This window comes from Paralichthys olivaceus, chromosome 21 (assembly GCF_024713975.1).
Source record: "Paralichthys olivaceus isolate ysfri-2021 chromosome 21, ASM2471397v2, whole genome shotgun sequence".
NCBI classification, from domain to species: domain Eukaryota; kingdom Metazoa; phylum Chordata; class Actinopteri; order Pleuronectiformes; family Paralichthyidae; genus Paralichthys; species Paralichthys olivaceus.
This window is the reverse complement of record NC_091113.1, coordinates 12,671,203-12,684,615: the sequence shown is the minus strand read 5'-3', so window position 1 is coordinate 12,684,615 and position 13,413 is coordinate 12,671,203. Positions and strand designations below refer to the sequence as shown.

The 13,413-nt window shown below is 42.3% G+C and overlaps 1 protein-coding gene across 2 annotated transcripts in view; it reads left to right on the top strand.

The window, feature by feature from the left end:
* Positions 1-13,413, top strand: part of snx29 (sorting nexin 29) — a 130,702-nt gene that overhangs the window by 78,176 nt on the left and 39,113 nt on the right. For both annotated transcript variants that reach the window (XM_069517184.1, XM_069517185.1), the window contains exons 16-18: positions 3,188-3,304; positions 4,918-4,973; positions 5,630-5,711. In XM_069517184.1, the coding sequence (XP_069373285.1) occupies positions 3,188-3,304; positions 4,918-4,973; positions 5,630-5,711 (255 nt within the window). The remainder of the gene's footprint in view (positions 1-3,187; positions 3,305-4,917; positions 4,974-5,629; positions 5,712-13,413) is intronic.

The window sequence follows — 13,413 nt, the reverse complement described above, 5'->3', positions numbered from 1 at the left end:
CAGTAACAAAGACAGACAGATACACAAATCAGACAAGAGTGTCTCTGTAAAACCTCTTCGTTGTAGCAGTGGTTGGGTTGATAAGAAGAATTGTTATGAACACGAGCATCCATTTAAATGTGTTGTTTTCTCGACACAATGTTTTACTGTTATTATTATTTCTGGTAAGATTAGTTTTTGTTAGTTTGTAATGCAGTTGTATAATACTCAATATAAAGTTACTCAGATTCTGCCTGTTGAAGACACAGTCAATTGTATTCATGTGCTTTTGTCCTATTTATTCACCATTCCCTCAGGTTTAATGCCTTTGTGTTGGCAACAGACATTGGCCAGAGGCATTTGATTATCAGGTTCTATGTCCCTCACTCTGTTCGTCCTATTCTTGTGAACACAATATCTCAATATTTCTTCATGTTTAGAAAAAAAACTGTTCCGCTGGACTCAAGGATGAAGTCATTATATTTTGGTCGTCAAAGGTCAATGTTCCTGTGACCTCACTAAACACATCTTTTGCTTTGTGAACGCAGTATCTCAGAAATAGCCGTAGGGATTTTTAATTCCATCTGCACAAACATTCACTTGAGCTGTGTCCCAATTCAGGGGTCGTCTCCTTTGGAGGACATGGTCTGCATGGCCCACAAAGGAGGCAAACTTTGTGGCCTGCCAACCCGCAAAGGCTGAACTGAAATGAGATGGTCTGGTCTACAGAGGGTACCCTTTATCACTGTCTGTGTCTTGCCAACTGCAACAGAGCTGCAGTTGGACACGACAAGAAAGTTTGGATGACCCTTGTTTTTTTTTTAACATGTGCACCCTCAGCTGTTCAGTTGAAGCCTGAATCTTCAGCTTCCGACATTACTTTGTGCAATGAATCCAGGAGGGGGGAGCCTGAGAAGGATCCACCTGTGTGAGCCGTGGTTTGGATGAAAAGACACATTTGTGTGCCGCATATGAAGGAGCCTTAGCAATGCGGCCTTCGAAGGATGCAGCCTTTAAATTGTGACCCAGCTTTAGACTTGCATTAATTTATCCAGTTATGGTGGTCAGAGGCCAAGGTCATGGTGACCTCACACGTTTTTCATATCACATGATATCTCAGTTCTGCCTTTTGAGAATTTCCTTAACTTTTGAACAGTTGTCTCTTGGCCTCAAAGGTTAAATGATTAGATTTGTAGACTGACACTACACTCCTTGGTGGAGGCATTACGTTGCAGGCTGGTAATTGTAGCTCTTGTTTGTGTTGATAAAAATCACACAGATGAAAGTCTAAAACCTCTCTTGTGCTCCACCTAAATATAGAAAGTAGTAAGCAGTGTCATCTGACCATACGAGCAACATTTTGGCATCTCCACCTGAAGTAGCGATTCAGTTTGGCAAGCGATCTTAGTATTTTTCCGATCACATTTGAAGCCAAACACAACACGCCTCCTTATTCAGAGTGTTTGCTGTGCTCCTGTGGTCTTGTCTGTGTGCTGTTGAATACTTAATGTGAGAATGAAGAATTATCTGTATACTCTCCTTCTGAATACCTCGCCTGAAGAACTGCAGCTCGTTAATACAGCATTTTGTTTTATATTACACCATAAACCCCTCTCACATACAATCGACAATTTTTTATGTTTCACATTTGTGCTTGAATGTCAACTTTTACTGTCAGGATGTATTTGTGTATCCAAATGATGTTCAATCACATCATCTTTTGAAATGTCACTGTTTAACCCAGCAGTAGTTCCAGAGGGAGAAATATTTGTAAGATTATTGTACTCAGAAGCCATCTGCTCCACAGAGGTCGGAAAACTCTTATACGGGACCGTAGCATTGCTTTCTGTATTTTTAAAACAGGGTTGTCATGGCAGCTGTAGGGTTTTGAAATCACTTTAGCACCACCTAAATTTTCAAAAATATTGAAAAATGTTTTAAGCTATAATAGTTTGGTACAGATCAGGATTGGGGGGTGGGTATGGGAATTCATTTTCACTTTCTTTATCATTGTAGATATTTCTATAGATATTTTTAGATAGATACTTTATTGAACCAGAGGGAAATTTGGGCAATCATGTGCGTTGATTTCTTAGGGATTAATGGATCCCAATGAAAAGAAATCGGGCATGTCTGGATCTGGGGAATTGAATGTGGTTATTATAAGTAGACTGTTGGGTATGAACTCCACTGACAGCCATTCCAGTTAACAGATTTTATAAAAATGAAAAAAAAAAACACTACAGTGAATGGGGGGGGGGGGGGCATTCTTATAATATTTTCAGGTTGCCTTTGTGAGTTACTGTTCCCCAACAAGAAACAGTAATGAAAACAGATTTGTTTTGTTTAAAATAAAAAGTTGCTTTCAATATGGCCTTGGTTTGATATTTTTTCTGTTCTGGTGCTTGACATTTTTACACAATTTAGTCATAATATTAAATCTTAGATATTTACTGGTATGAACTTTTTTTTTGGTGGAAATTATAGATCCAGTTTATTGTGAAAATTATTATCGTAATTTCATAAGAGGCCTTTTCCCCCGTGTCTGCTCGTAAATGGGCTGTGAACAAGTTAATGGATAAAGGTCGTGCCTGAGCCGCCGCGGCTCGCCTGTCATCTGGCGACGGCGCTCTGCTGAAGCGGCTGTGACAGCAGGTGTCCTCCTTACAGCACAGTGTATGTCACAGCTGTCAGTCTCCTGACAGAGACCTGTCCACCCTGCCCAGCCTGGTTAGGCAGACAGTGCTGAGAAACACACACACTGGAAAGCTCACACTTATTTGCAGACACACACGCGCACACACATACAAAGATGTGAATAACACTATGTCAAGGTTAGTTAGAGCTGAAGACAATTGATTAGCAGTCTGGCAGGAGTCTTCACTGTTAAGGATATGAACTGGTTTCACCCTCTCACACTCTCTCCCCCTCTGTCTGTCTCTATGTCTCTCACTCCTCTCTCCCTCTATCTCCCATGCCTGTCAGACTGTTTCCCATCTGTCCTGCTGTCAACATCCCTTACGTCTCACCTGGAGCACTGCTGCCTTTTGTGTGTTAAACGGAAACCTTGAATTATATTTTTCAACGCTAAACGTGTTTACATGATTTTCTATTGTCTGGTTTTTTTTTCATAATTACGTTTCGTAAATTTTATAATAAGGATCTACAGGATGATAAATGTAAGTGTTTGTGTGTGTGTGTGCTGCAGGTGGCCGAGATGCATGGTGAGCTGATAGAGTTTAATGAGCGCCTGTACCGTTCCCTAATGGCCAAAGACCACCTCATTGTCCAGATGAGACAGGAACTCATCGACCTGAGAGGACCGGTGAGTGACTGGAGACACACGCACACACACGCATAAATTGATGTCCTGTCTCATTTGGTTTCTGCAGGTTATCCCGTTTTGTTTTCCTCCCGCCTCCCCCTCTCCATCACTCTGCCCTTTTCCCTTGACTCATGATTTAGTTTGATTTTCATCTTCTTTGTTTTTGCACTGGTGCTCTGCTTATTTTTCTCTACAGTCAATGGCTGCCAATAACGGTTAACTGCATTTTTCTTGGAGCTGTCATCTGTGACATTGCTGCGTTTTCATTTTTCTTCCATACTTCCACAGAGCAGCTCCCTGACAAACCAGCAGACATGTTCTCTAAAGTTTTTCTCCTGCTAATGTGAACAGCCCTTTTCTCCTGTTAAAGGGTATTTCAGGCAAACAAGTTTTTTTCTACAATAACAACAGACACAAACAGAACACCCAACATCTGGTCATGCTCACGAGAGCTTTAATTCCAGCCCGAAAAAAAAAGTCCTAATACAGTCTCAGCTCTCATGGGTACCTCAATTTTAGTCCCTGTGGTGATACAAGTCCCCCGTGGGTTAGTGTGTTTTCAGGTTATGTCAGTCAGGATATAAAAACAGCCCCCCCACTGAAACTCACAGACACACACTGACACACACTGCCCAAGGTGCAAGTTACTATGTCATTGATGGAGCCCCAGGCTGAAGATAGGACCTCTTATCCCTCAGCTTCAGCTCTGCTCTTCTGGACCGCTCTCTGTGTCCAAGTGTGTCTGTGTGTCTGTGTGTGTGTGTGTGTGTGTGTGTGTGTGTGTGTGTGTGTGTGATTATGTTTGTGTCAGTGTATGTGTCTGACTCCTGATTGCATGACTTCAGTTTCCAACAGCGGCCGCAAATAACCGAACCCTGGTCACTTTCTCTCTGCCATCTCTCTCGCTCTCTCTCTCTCTTTCTCTGGGACTTGCTGTGTGTCTGTGTTTGTTCACAACTCTTGAACGGAAGGGTTTGATTAAAGCCTGCAGGCTGGAGACCCCACAGGGGTGGGTTGGGACCAGTGAAAGTGATTTATTCCAGGTTTGCATAGTCTTTCTAACTGGCCAGCTCTGGTTAAGAGAGATGAGGGAAGACAGACACACATTCTCTCTCTCAAACAAATACACAAACACATACACACAAATCCTGGAGGCTCACATCTGAGCCTGGTCACATGGTCTCTCAAGGGAAAAAATGCAAAAAGTGAAACAAATCACAGGCTTGGTGAATTCTCCCTCGTTCTCACACACACTCACATTACTCTTAGCTCACCATTTCAACAAGTAATCTGACACTCAGCTAATGACTTCAATGGTTTGTTCTATTCGTCTAAACTACCTACTACTGCTCTTTCAATCATTTCAGCTATTAGATTATTACTTTCACCTTACTTCCAGTGACTTCTGCAGACAGACAGGGCAGTGAATCTGCTAAAGTTTAGCATCACACCACTTTGTAATCTCTGGATGTAGTTTCTCCAGGTTTCCCCTGCTGCCTGCTGAAGCACCTTCCGTGTTTGAGAAATCACTGACACTGTGTGTGTTTATACAGTTTGTGTTATGAATGCCAATCTTTTGTTTGTTTCTTGATCTCTTCACTCTCGTTTTCCAGGTTCCAGGTGATTTAAGCCAGACATCAGATGACCCCAGTTTGTCAGATTTTGAAACGTAAGAATATTTCTCTCTACCCCCACTGCCTTTCTCTAACTCCTTCCCCAAACCTTCCATCTTTTTATAACTGGTGCAGTGCCCATTCTAAATCTACCATGTTGGGAATGGGCTGTTTTCTTTGCCTGTGGTGATGCTGGTTACAGTTTTCTTTCTTTGCTTGCCGCAGCAAGTAAAACCTATTTGTTCAAAGTTTAATAGTGAATGTATCGTGCGTCCAAATGTTCCCTAACAAAGCACAAGCCAAGTGTGAAGCTGTTAAGATGAAGCTCTCTAGATATGTGTTCTACTTAGAAACAGACGGACTGAGTTTTCTGGAATCAGTAGACAGATTCATTTTCACCCAGGAGTTTTGAATCTCACAAGAGTTGCATATCCATGTAAAAATATTTGTTCTGTTATTCTTTCTCAAATTTACTGCTGGACAAAGCTCATCCGACACAGTTTGATTCGGTACATTCATCTTCTCGGTTCATGACCAAATTCGATTTTGAGGTGTTTTACCGGAGTGAGCTATAATTTGCTGTAGCTGTCCAAGCACAGTGCTGAAACGCTGTTGATGTTGCCGCTGCCAGTGATAATGATTATGATAATGGTAATGATGGTGATGATAATGACGCCGGCAGTGAGGATGGTTTGTTGTTTGTGTCACTCAGGGCTCATCGCGCTCTCATCAACGTGTGGATCCCCTCTGTGTTCCTGCAGGGCAGAGCCGCCAACGCTTACCACGTCTATCAGGTACGCTCGGCTGCATCAGCATCTCACTGAGCAGCGTCCTCTGTTTACCAGCCCAAATTAGCCAGCACTGTCATTTAGTCAGGACATATCGATCTATTTGCATGTGACCATGCTTGACTCTGTGGTCATTTTTTACTCAAACAAACAATATATACACAATAAAGGGAATGACTTCATTAAACTGAGGAGTGAGGCGAAATGAGGGAACTCTGAAAAACATTTCATGTTGGAACAACTTTTCTTAATGCCTCATCATTATGAATGTTCATTAGCATTGTTGCAGTTCATGCTGCTCAACTGGTCAAGGATCCCTGAGTAAAATAGATGGGGAGGAAACCGTCTTTAGCCATCCTGCCTTTAGCCAGGCTCATCTGTCTGGTCCAGACACAGATATCACAACTTTTTTATAGATTGCCATGAAACTTTGAACAGACATTCATGACCCCCCCACACCTCGCACCATCATGGATTCAAGGTTATTTTTCTGATTAGTGCCCACCATGCCGTTTGTGAACTGCCATTTTGAAGCCTTGAGTTTGGCGTTTTGGTCAGAGCTATCTTGCTTTTGTTTTTTTAAACCAGATGTTACCATATTTCGAGGACACTGCTAGCTGTCAATCACACGGTATCTACGCCACAGTGTTTTTTTTATCAGAAATGCATAAAAACTGCATTTGCTTGCACTTTTTATTTTGATGTTATTAGTTGCAAGGCAACAAAGTGAAAACAAATTGCTTTATTTATTGTCTTTTTTTCTTTACTTGTTTTCTCTCTTAATATAATGCTGTGGTCTATTCAAGGTCAAGTTAAAATGAGGTCATTCACAGTTTTACACGCAATCATTTTATGAGACGATATTGAAGTAATCCAAAGTATTTGAAATATCTTTCTTATGTTAAGTAATTCAATGACATTTTTAACAATTGACAAGAAATGGCATGTGTTCTTAGTCGTTAAATACATTTTAAAAGAAACCCTCCAGACACTGCATGAATCAGTCCCAAAATAGTGACCCACTACAATCTGTTCCACTTATAAATTATTAATCAAGTCTAATCAGAGCTTATGGCATTATCCCAAAGATACCAGCACAACTCTTCCTGACTAAAATTATCATGGTTGGTGAGCTCTGTGCCAAGTTCTCATCTAAGTGCGGTGTGTTGGGAACTGGACTCGAGAGCATCTTAACAAACTGCTGCTACTTCTTGTATCTGTCAAGTTATCGAGCAAAGGAGACAACGGCGGCTCATTCCCTCTGTGACTGTTTTACTGTGTCTGTCACATTAACAAGGTGTTACGCCTCAGCTCTCTCACCTCAGCCGTCCCCCTGGTTCCCCCCTATGAGACAAAAACACACACACTCAGACAATCAGTCCCCTGGCTCTGCTTTTTTGAGACAAACTGTCACATGCAGACAAACTGTCACACACAAACACACAAACATGCACACGCATGCACATACGCACGCACACACACACACACACACACACACAAACACAAACACACACACATTTGTAGACATAACTTTAAACCTCACCCTAAAACCAAGTCTCAAGTCCCTCAAACAGCCCATTGAATTTATGAGGACCGGCCAAAATGTCCTCACAATGATGGCCCTCATAACTATAGATAGGTATGTGCACACACACACACACACACACACACACACACACACACACACGCACATGGTGGTACTCATGGATAAACTCACTTTTGGTTTGTGGGACAGACATGAATACATTCACCACATGGAATACACACCTACAGACACACACCTACAGACACACTTATACAAGAAAAAACACACACATACCTTGACACATACAAGCGCAGGCACAGCACAAACCTATCTTCTTGCTGTATAGAGCCGCTTGTATTCAGAAAATTGAGTGCAAACGCACACACACAAACACACACACACACACATTCACACGCAAACACAAACACTCTGTGCTCTTATCTGCTCTGTGGAGTTACAGCTGTAACTTAAGTCAGGGGAAACCATATGGGACGAGAAGAGACAGGTGACACATCCCCGGCTCTAACTGATAGTCAGGAGTGACTGGCCACCGAGCTCAGCCCGGCTCAACTTATACATAATGGAGGTGAACTGGAAGCTCGAGCCGAGAGCTGTCTTACACCCTTTTCTGCCTCAGAGGTGTGTGTAGTCACTTGGGTCAGAGTTTCTGTCTTCAAGCACGGTCACAATGATAAAGAATATCCAGGTCTTTTTCAAAGTGCTTGGGAATTTGTGGTGCTGTCGGGGTCAAATATGGAAAACAGCTCACATATAAGTGGCTGCACGGCATTGGGAAAGTGCCCTGTCCCCTGTAATTTGGCAGGTAGACTTACAGCTGAGTGCATCCTCATGGTGCTGTCATAAAGGGGAATTCATTACACACAGATTTTGCAATGTGTTTCCAACCACACCCGGTATTATCATTCAATTACAGTCACCAAGCTAAATAAATACAAACTTTAGGATCTTTGAAAATCTAGAGTCGTTTGACAGCATGTAACTTTCATCAAGGTGTTTCCAGAATCAAACACTCTTCCTCCTAACCTGAACAAAGATGGTGGTTAGAAGTCTTTCCTCTGGTGCAAGAAGAGACAGAACATTCTTATATCCAGATGGTTAAAAGAGTTTCTGAGGATTGTGGAAAGAACTTGACAAATGCAGTTTTTTTCAACAACCGTCCTGTCTCCTGATATATTTCCCTCTCTCCCTCATCTTGTCGTAAATAGTGTGGCAGCAGTTAACAATGCCTGGAGTGATACTGGTGTGGTTTTGGACCATGCTCCACTGGTGCTGGTTTTCCACACGCTGGTTTTGGCTCGGAGGGCGTGTTGCTTCTTCGTATTCATGTGCCATATGTTTTTAATGATGGTGGAACAGGTTGCTTGAGTTTCCACCTTCTGTTGTCATGTTAATGCCACAAAGCTTGCATAACAGAGCATTGTATTTGTGTTCGGGTGTGGTTCTGTCACGCTGGCTAGGCTATTTATTACTTTTTTCACTGTACATGTCTGTGAACAGGGGAAACTAGCAATAACCATGTCAGTGACAGAGTAACACAAACTACATTAACTACATCAGGCCGGAGTCAGGTTTGGAAATAAATAAAACCTGCAAGGTCAGGCAAGGTTTGGTTGTCTCAAGTTTGGACGGCTTCTGACAGAAAAATATGACCTGAGCCGCACTCTATTACATAAAACTGCAGTTTGCACCTTGTGGGAGGATTTAAAACTGAGCAGGCGGATGTGCCCCTTTTTGAGGAATAAGAGTTTCCTCTCTTGTGTCCGTGTTGGTGTCCTCATCTGGTTCTGACACTCCACTCATCTCTTTAAGCTTTACAGGCTATTCAACCTCACTACGCTTTAATTAATCAGTTTGGCTGCTATTATGTTTTACTTTTTAGTTTGCTACATGATATACTGCATAAGGACAAGTATTCAGAGCCCAACTGAGCATTTGAAAAATAAAATAAAATGCTTTATTTTCTAGAATAAGGCCATTGATTTATCACGGTGATGAAGGTATTTCACTCCGCTGATAACAATGACACTTGTTTACGCCCACCCCTTCTTCAAATATCTCTGAATATTTCATCCTCTAACTTGAAAGTTTGAATTCCTCTTCACAAAAACATATAAGAAATCCTCATCTTCCTGTCAGTGGATCTTTTTTACCTGAGGAAATACTACACCTAAATAAATAAATGTAAAACAGACTGTAGCAGTTATCTGCTGAGCTTTGGGCAATAACCAGCGTCCACCTGCCGTGTCAGATGATTGGATCGACTCCAGCGGCGGACCTGAACATTTTCCATGTGTTCCACTGATTTAGCTTAATTTCTCCCTCTCAATAACAGCCTCAGTGAGACTGTTGTCCAGCCCTGGAGCTGGTTTAAAGAGCAGCCCATCTGGTGTATTGGATTCTTCCTTTCCCAGAGCTACATTCGTCTAATGGCTCCCTATGGAAACAGCTTTTGTTCTGAGACAGGCGAATGGATGGCGAAGGTTACTGAAGTCATTGTTGTTAAGGTGAGGTTGTTGGGGTGATTGAATACGGAGCCAGCAGCCTTAAAGACCTCAGAGTATCGCAAAGAGAGGGCAGGGGTCCTTTTTAAAATACCCTCAAGCGGGTGCATAGACTTTTCTTCCCCTCAGACTCTCACTCTCGAGCTCACACATACTTGCAAAATAAAACGAATGATGAGAGCAATGAGGCGTAGCCGAAGCTAGAGAGGGTTTTGGGAGGCTCTGAGAGGGAATGGGATTGTAGAGGCTGGAGCCTAAGTTAGGTCACAGCATCAATGTGGTTGAAAATAAGCACGCTAACAGGTCTAAGCTGCTGCTACAACCAGTGAAGAGGAAAGGCTGATCTAACCACTACCACTCTGTGTGTGTTCTCCTCTTCTGCATCATCCCTCCTGCTCTCTGCACCTCTTTTTTTGGCATCCCTTCTTTGCCTCTCTCTCTATGCCAGATTGCACGGTGAGGGCGAGACTGCTTGTACTCCATTATCTCTTTTTGAAATTTCTTCTGAGCCACTTTTCACTCCAAGCTCTTTGAAATGACATCCATCCAAAAGCCTGTGGATGGATGACGAGCGACAGACAGAGATGGAGAGCGAGACGCTGATGGATTTGCTCCATTATCAGTCGGGTTTTGCTCTTTGTGGGACGCCGTTCCCCCGCGGCCCTCATCCCTCCACACCTCCCAGCTTCCTTCCCCCCTCTGAACTCATAATGAGAGAATTATACCGGCCGTGGCAAATCAGTGTCTCCCTCCCACACAATGCCAACAATAGAGGCTATTATGAGAGGAGGGGAAGGAAGCATCATTTGCACGCCGCCAACGAACACAGGGAGTCATTTGGTGTGTGCAGCAGTGTCTTGTGTTTTCATTACCTGTGCACTTTAGGCTGGCATTGTGGTTTAAAAAGAACATCGTTCAGAAGCTGATAAGGAGCTCTTTTCTTTTCCCCAAAAATGAGGAGCTGGCTCGTTATGCGTCATCACAATATGAGTTGTGGAGTTTGCAGGATGTGTGCAATAAGGCAGAGAGCTGAGAACTAAAGCGGGTTGTTGTAATATCATTGAGTTATAGGGATAATGGCTCACATTTTCAGTTAGCTTCAAGGCATTCATATCGTGGGACTTGGCTGTACACATGAGAAGTGCAAAAAAAATGACAAGCAAGGGAGAGATGTTGAATCCGTAACTCCTCCTTCACCTCCGCACAGCTGGACAGTGAGAGTGGCCATTGTGAATGACAGAGAGCAGGGTTAAGTCACAGAAATGGTCTGACATACACATTGTTACGGTGTGGCGTTAAAGGGGTTGCTGTAGAGTTGTGAGAAAAAAGTACGTCAACCCTTTTGAATAACTGGATTTACGGCTTAAGTGATTTCTTTAAGCCTTCAGGTATTACTCCAAACTACTTTTACCTTTTTATTTTCATTCTGAATTGTGCCCTTGAGAAATGTTATGCATTTTATTTGTAATTGGTTTGTCTGACTGTGGATTGATTAATGTCTTTACTTTGTTGGATGACTTTGACTTTTCCAGGTAGGGAGTCAGCATTGTTCACATCAGCAGATACTAAATGCAAAACTGAAAATATTCATGTTTTTTATCAGTCAAAGCAGCTTTAACCTATACCTCTGCAATCTTGTTTTGACAAGAACAATACAATTCGTTTTTTCATACATAAATGCTGCAAATACAGGGTTCACATTATTCCTCTGACTAAAACAATCTGACAATAATTTTGAATTCAGTTTAAAGCAGGGTGGACATTTTTGGTTTGTAATTAATTTGAGAGACATACAAATATTATTTATTCATGGTACCTATAAAATAAAAACCCTAACACTTATTTCCAAATTCTGATCTGGCACCTTGAAAGTTCTTTTCAGAAACAACGTGACAACGGCATTAAGCTCTGAAACCCATTCTTTTCAATGACCTCGCCTGTTATGTTTTTTGATCTCCCCTTATCCCCTCAGTTTTTTTGATTTGCCCTTCAGAGCCACCATACTCAGAACACTCTCACCTACATAATTCTTTTTTCATTTAAACATGCCAATGAAATTAGGGACAGCATGAGGTGAGACAGTTTTATTCTTCACAACTTTCAGTAAGTTGTACAACACCCAGACCAATACCGAGTCCCAGAGAAGTTTCAGCCAGTAGAGCCAAATAAACTCACAGTGTTCCCCGCCCCTTTCATGGATTTACCTGCTCATCATCATTCATCTCTCTCTCTCTCTCTCTCTCTCTCTCTCTCTCTCTCTCCCTCCTCCTCCTCCCACTGCACACTGCTTACCTTTATCATGTCTCTTCTATTTTTATCATTTACTCCCCTTTTCACTTTTTCACCTCCTTTGTCTTCTTTGCACTCACTCCCACTCTTTTGTTAGTCTTCACCCAATCACTCTTTCCAGTCTCCTTCAGGTTAGAAAGGTGGTGCTGGTGATAAGCTCCAGGAACGATACAGGGGTTCCCCTCCCACCCCCACAGCATTTTGACAATTACAATGAATCACACATTACACCAATACCACGAGAAAAAGATGCTGTACTGCAAAAAAAAACCCTGTGTCGTTGAGATCTTCATGTGCTTGTGCATCCATCCATCCATGTTTGCACATACAAACACCAACTACAGCAAATGTAATTCAATGTGAATGAAGTATATGAACATTGGCGGTATATGGAAATAGGAGAACGTCAATGTAGAGAACTAGCACCTCTGATCCACAACTCCCTGGATGTTTTGCATATACATTCAAACTGTATGTGCATGTATTTCAAATGAGGAATTCTCTTTGATCAGCAAAAAGCTGAACCTATAATTTCCACACAAAGTCAGGGGCTCGCTGCAAACTTCGCACTGTTTTAATTATGCTAAAGAGACTGGATAATGTCAACTGGAACTTTTCTCACTCCTGTTCTTTTCTCCACACTTTTGTTCTATTTCAATGAAGCGCATGAGACTTAAAGCGGTAAAAAGCTCCTGCACACATTTACTGCTCACTGATTTTTACCTCTCCAAAGCCTTGCATAGTACCTATTCCTTAACTGTAGTTGTTTGTGTGCTCTAAGAGAAAGAGAGTGATAGAGGTTTCCAATTAACAGCAGTTCCATAAAGCGTCTTTGGCTTCCAGGTGCCTCCCAAAGCCTTTAATATGCACCATATGAAACCCCATAAATCAGCCACTCAATGAATAATTGAGACGTCCTCTCTGACACTCTTTCAGAAGTGTGCTCCGCTGCCTGCAATGGGCTACCGTCCCCGAGAGGAATGCAGTGTGGGAAATGTGTTAGCACCTTTAATTTCTATATCTGCACCGGGGTTAACATCGGAGCACTTGTGACTGCCAGAGCAATAAGCTTCATATTCCGATCTGCTCAGTTGCTCTCATCAGCCAAATGCTCAGAGCGCATGGTGATGGGCTGCTTTAGCCATGCAGATCAGATAATAAATCCATATGCATTAATGCGAACTCTGAAAATGTGCAGCTACGTGCGTGTGCTGGTGTTGCATTCAAAGACAGATGGATGTTTTTTAAATGAGGCTAATGCTCCAGATCTTGTGCAGATTTTTCTCAACATGTCTGTGTGTGAGTGTGTGTACAGGCGTTCATGCTAGCGATTATGGTTGTGATAATGGCTGGTTGGTGACAGAGGGAGATA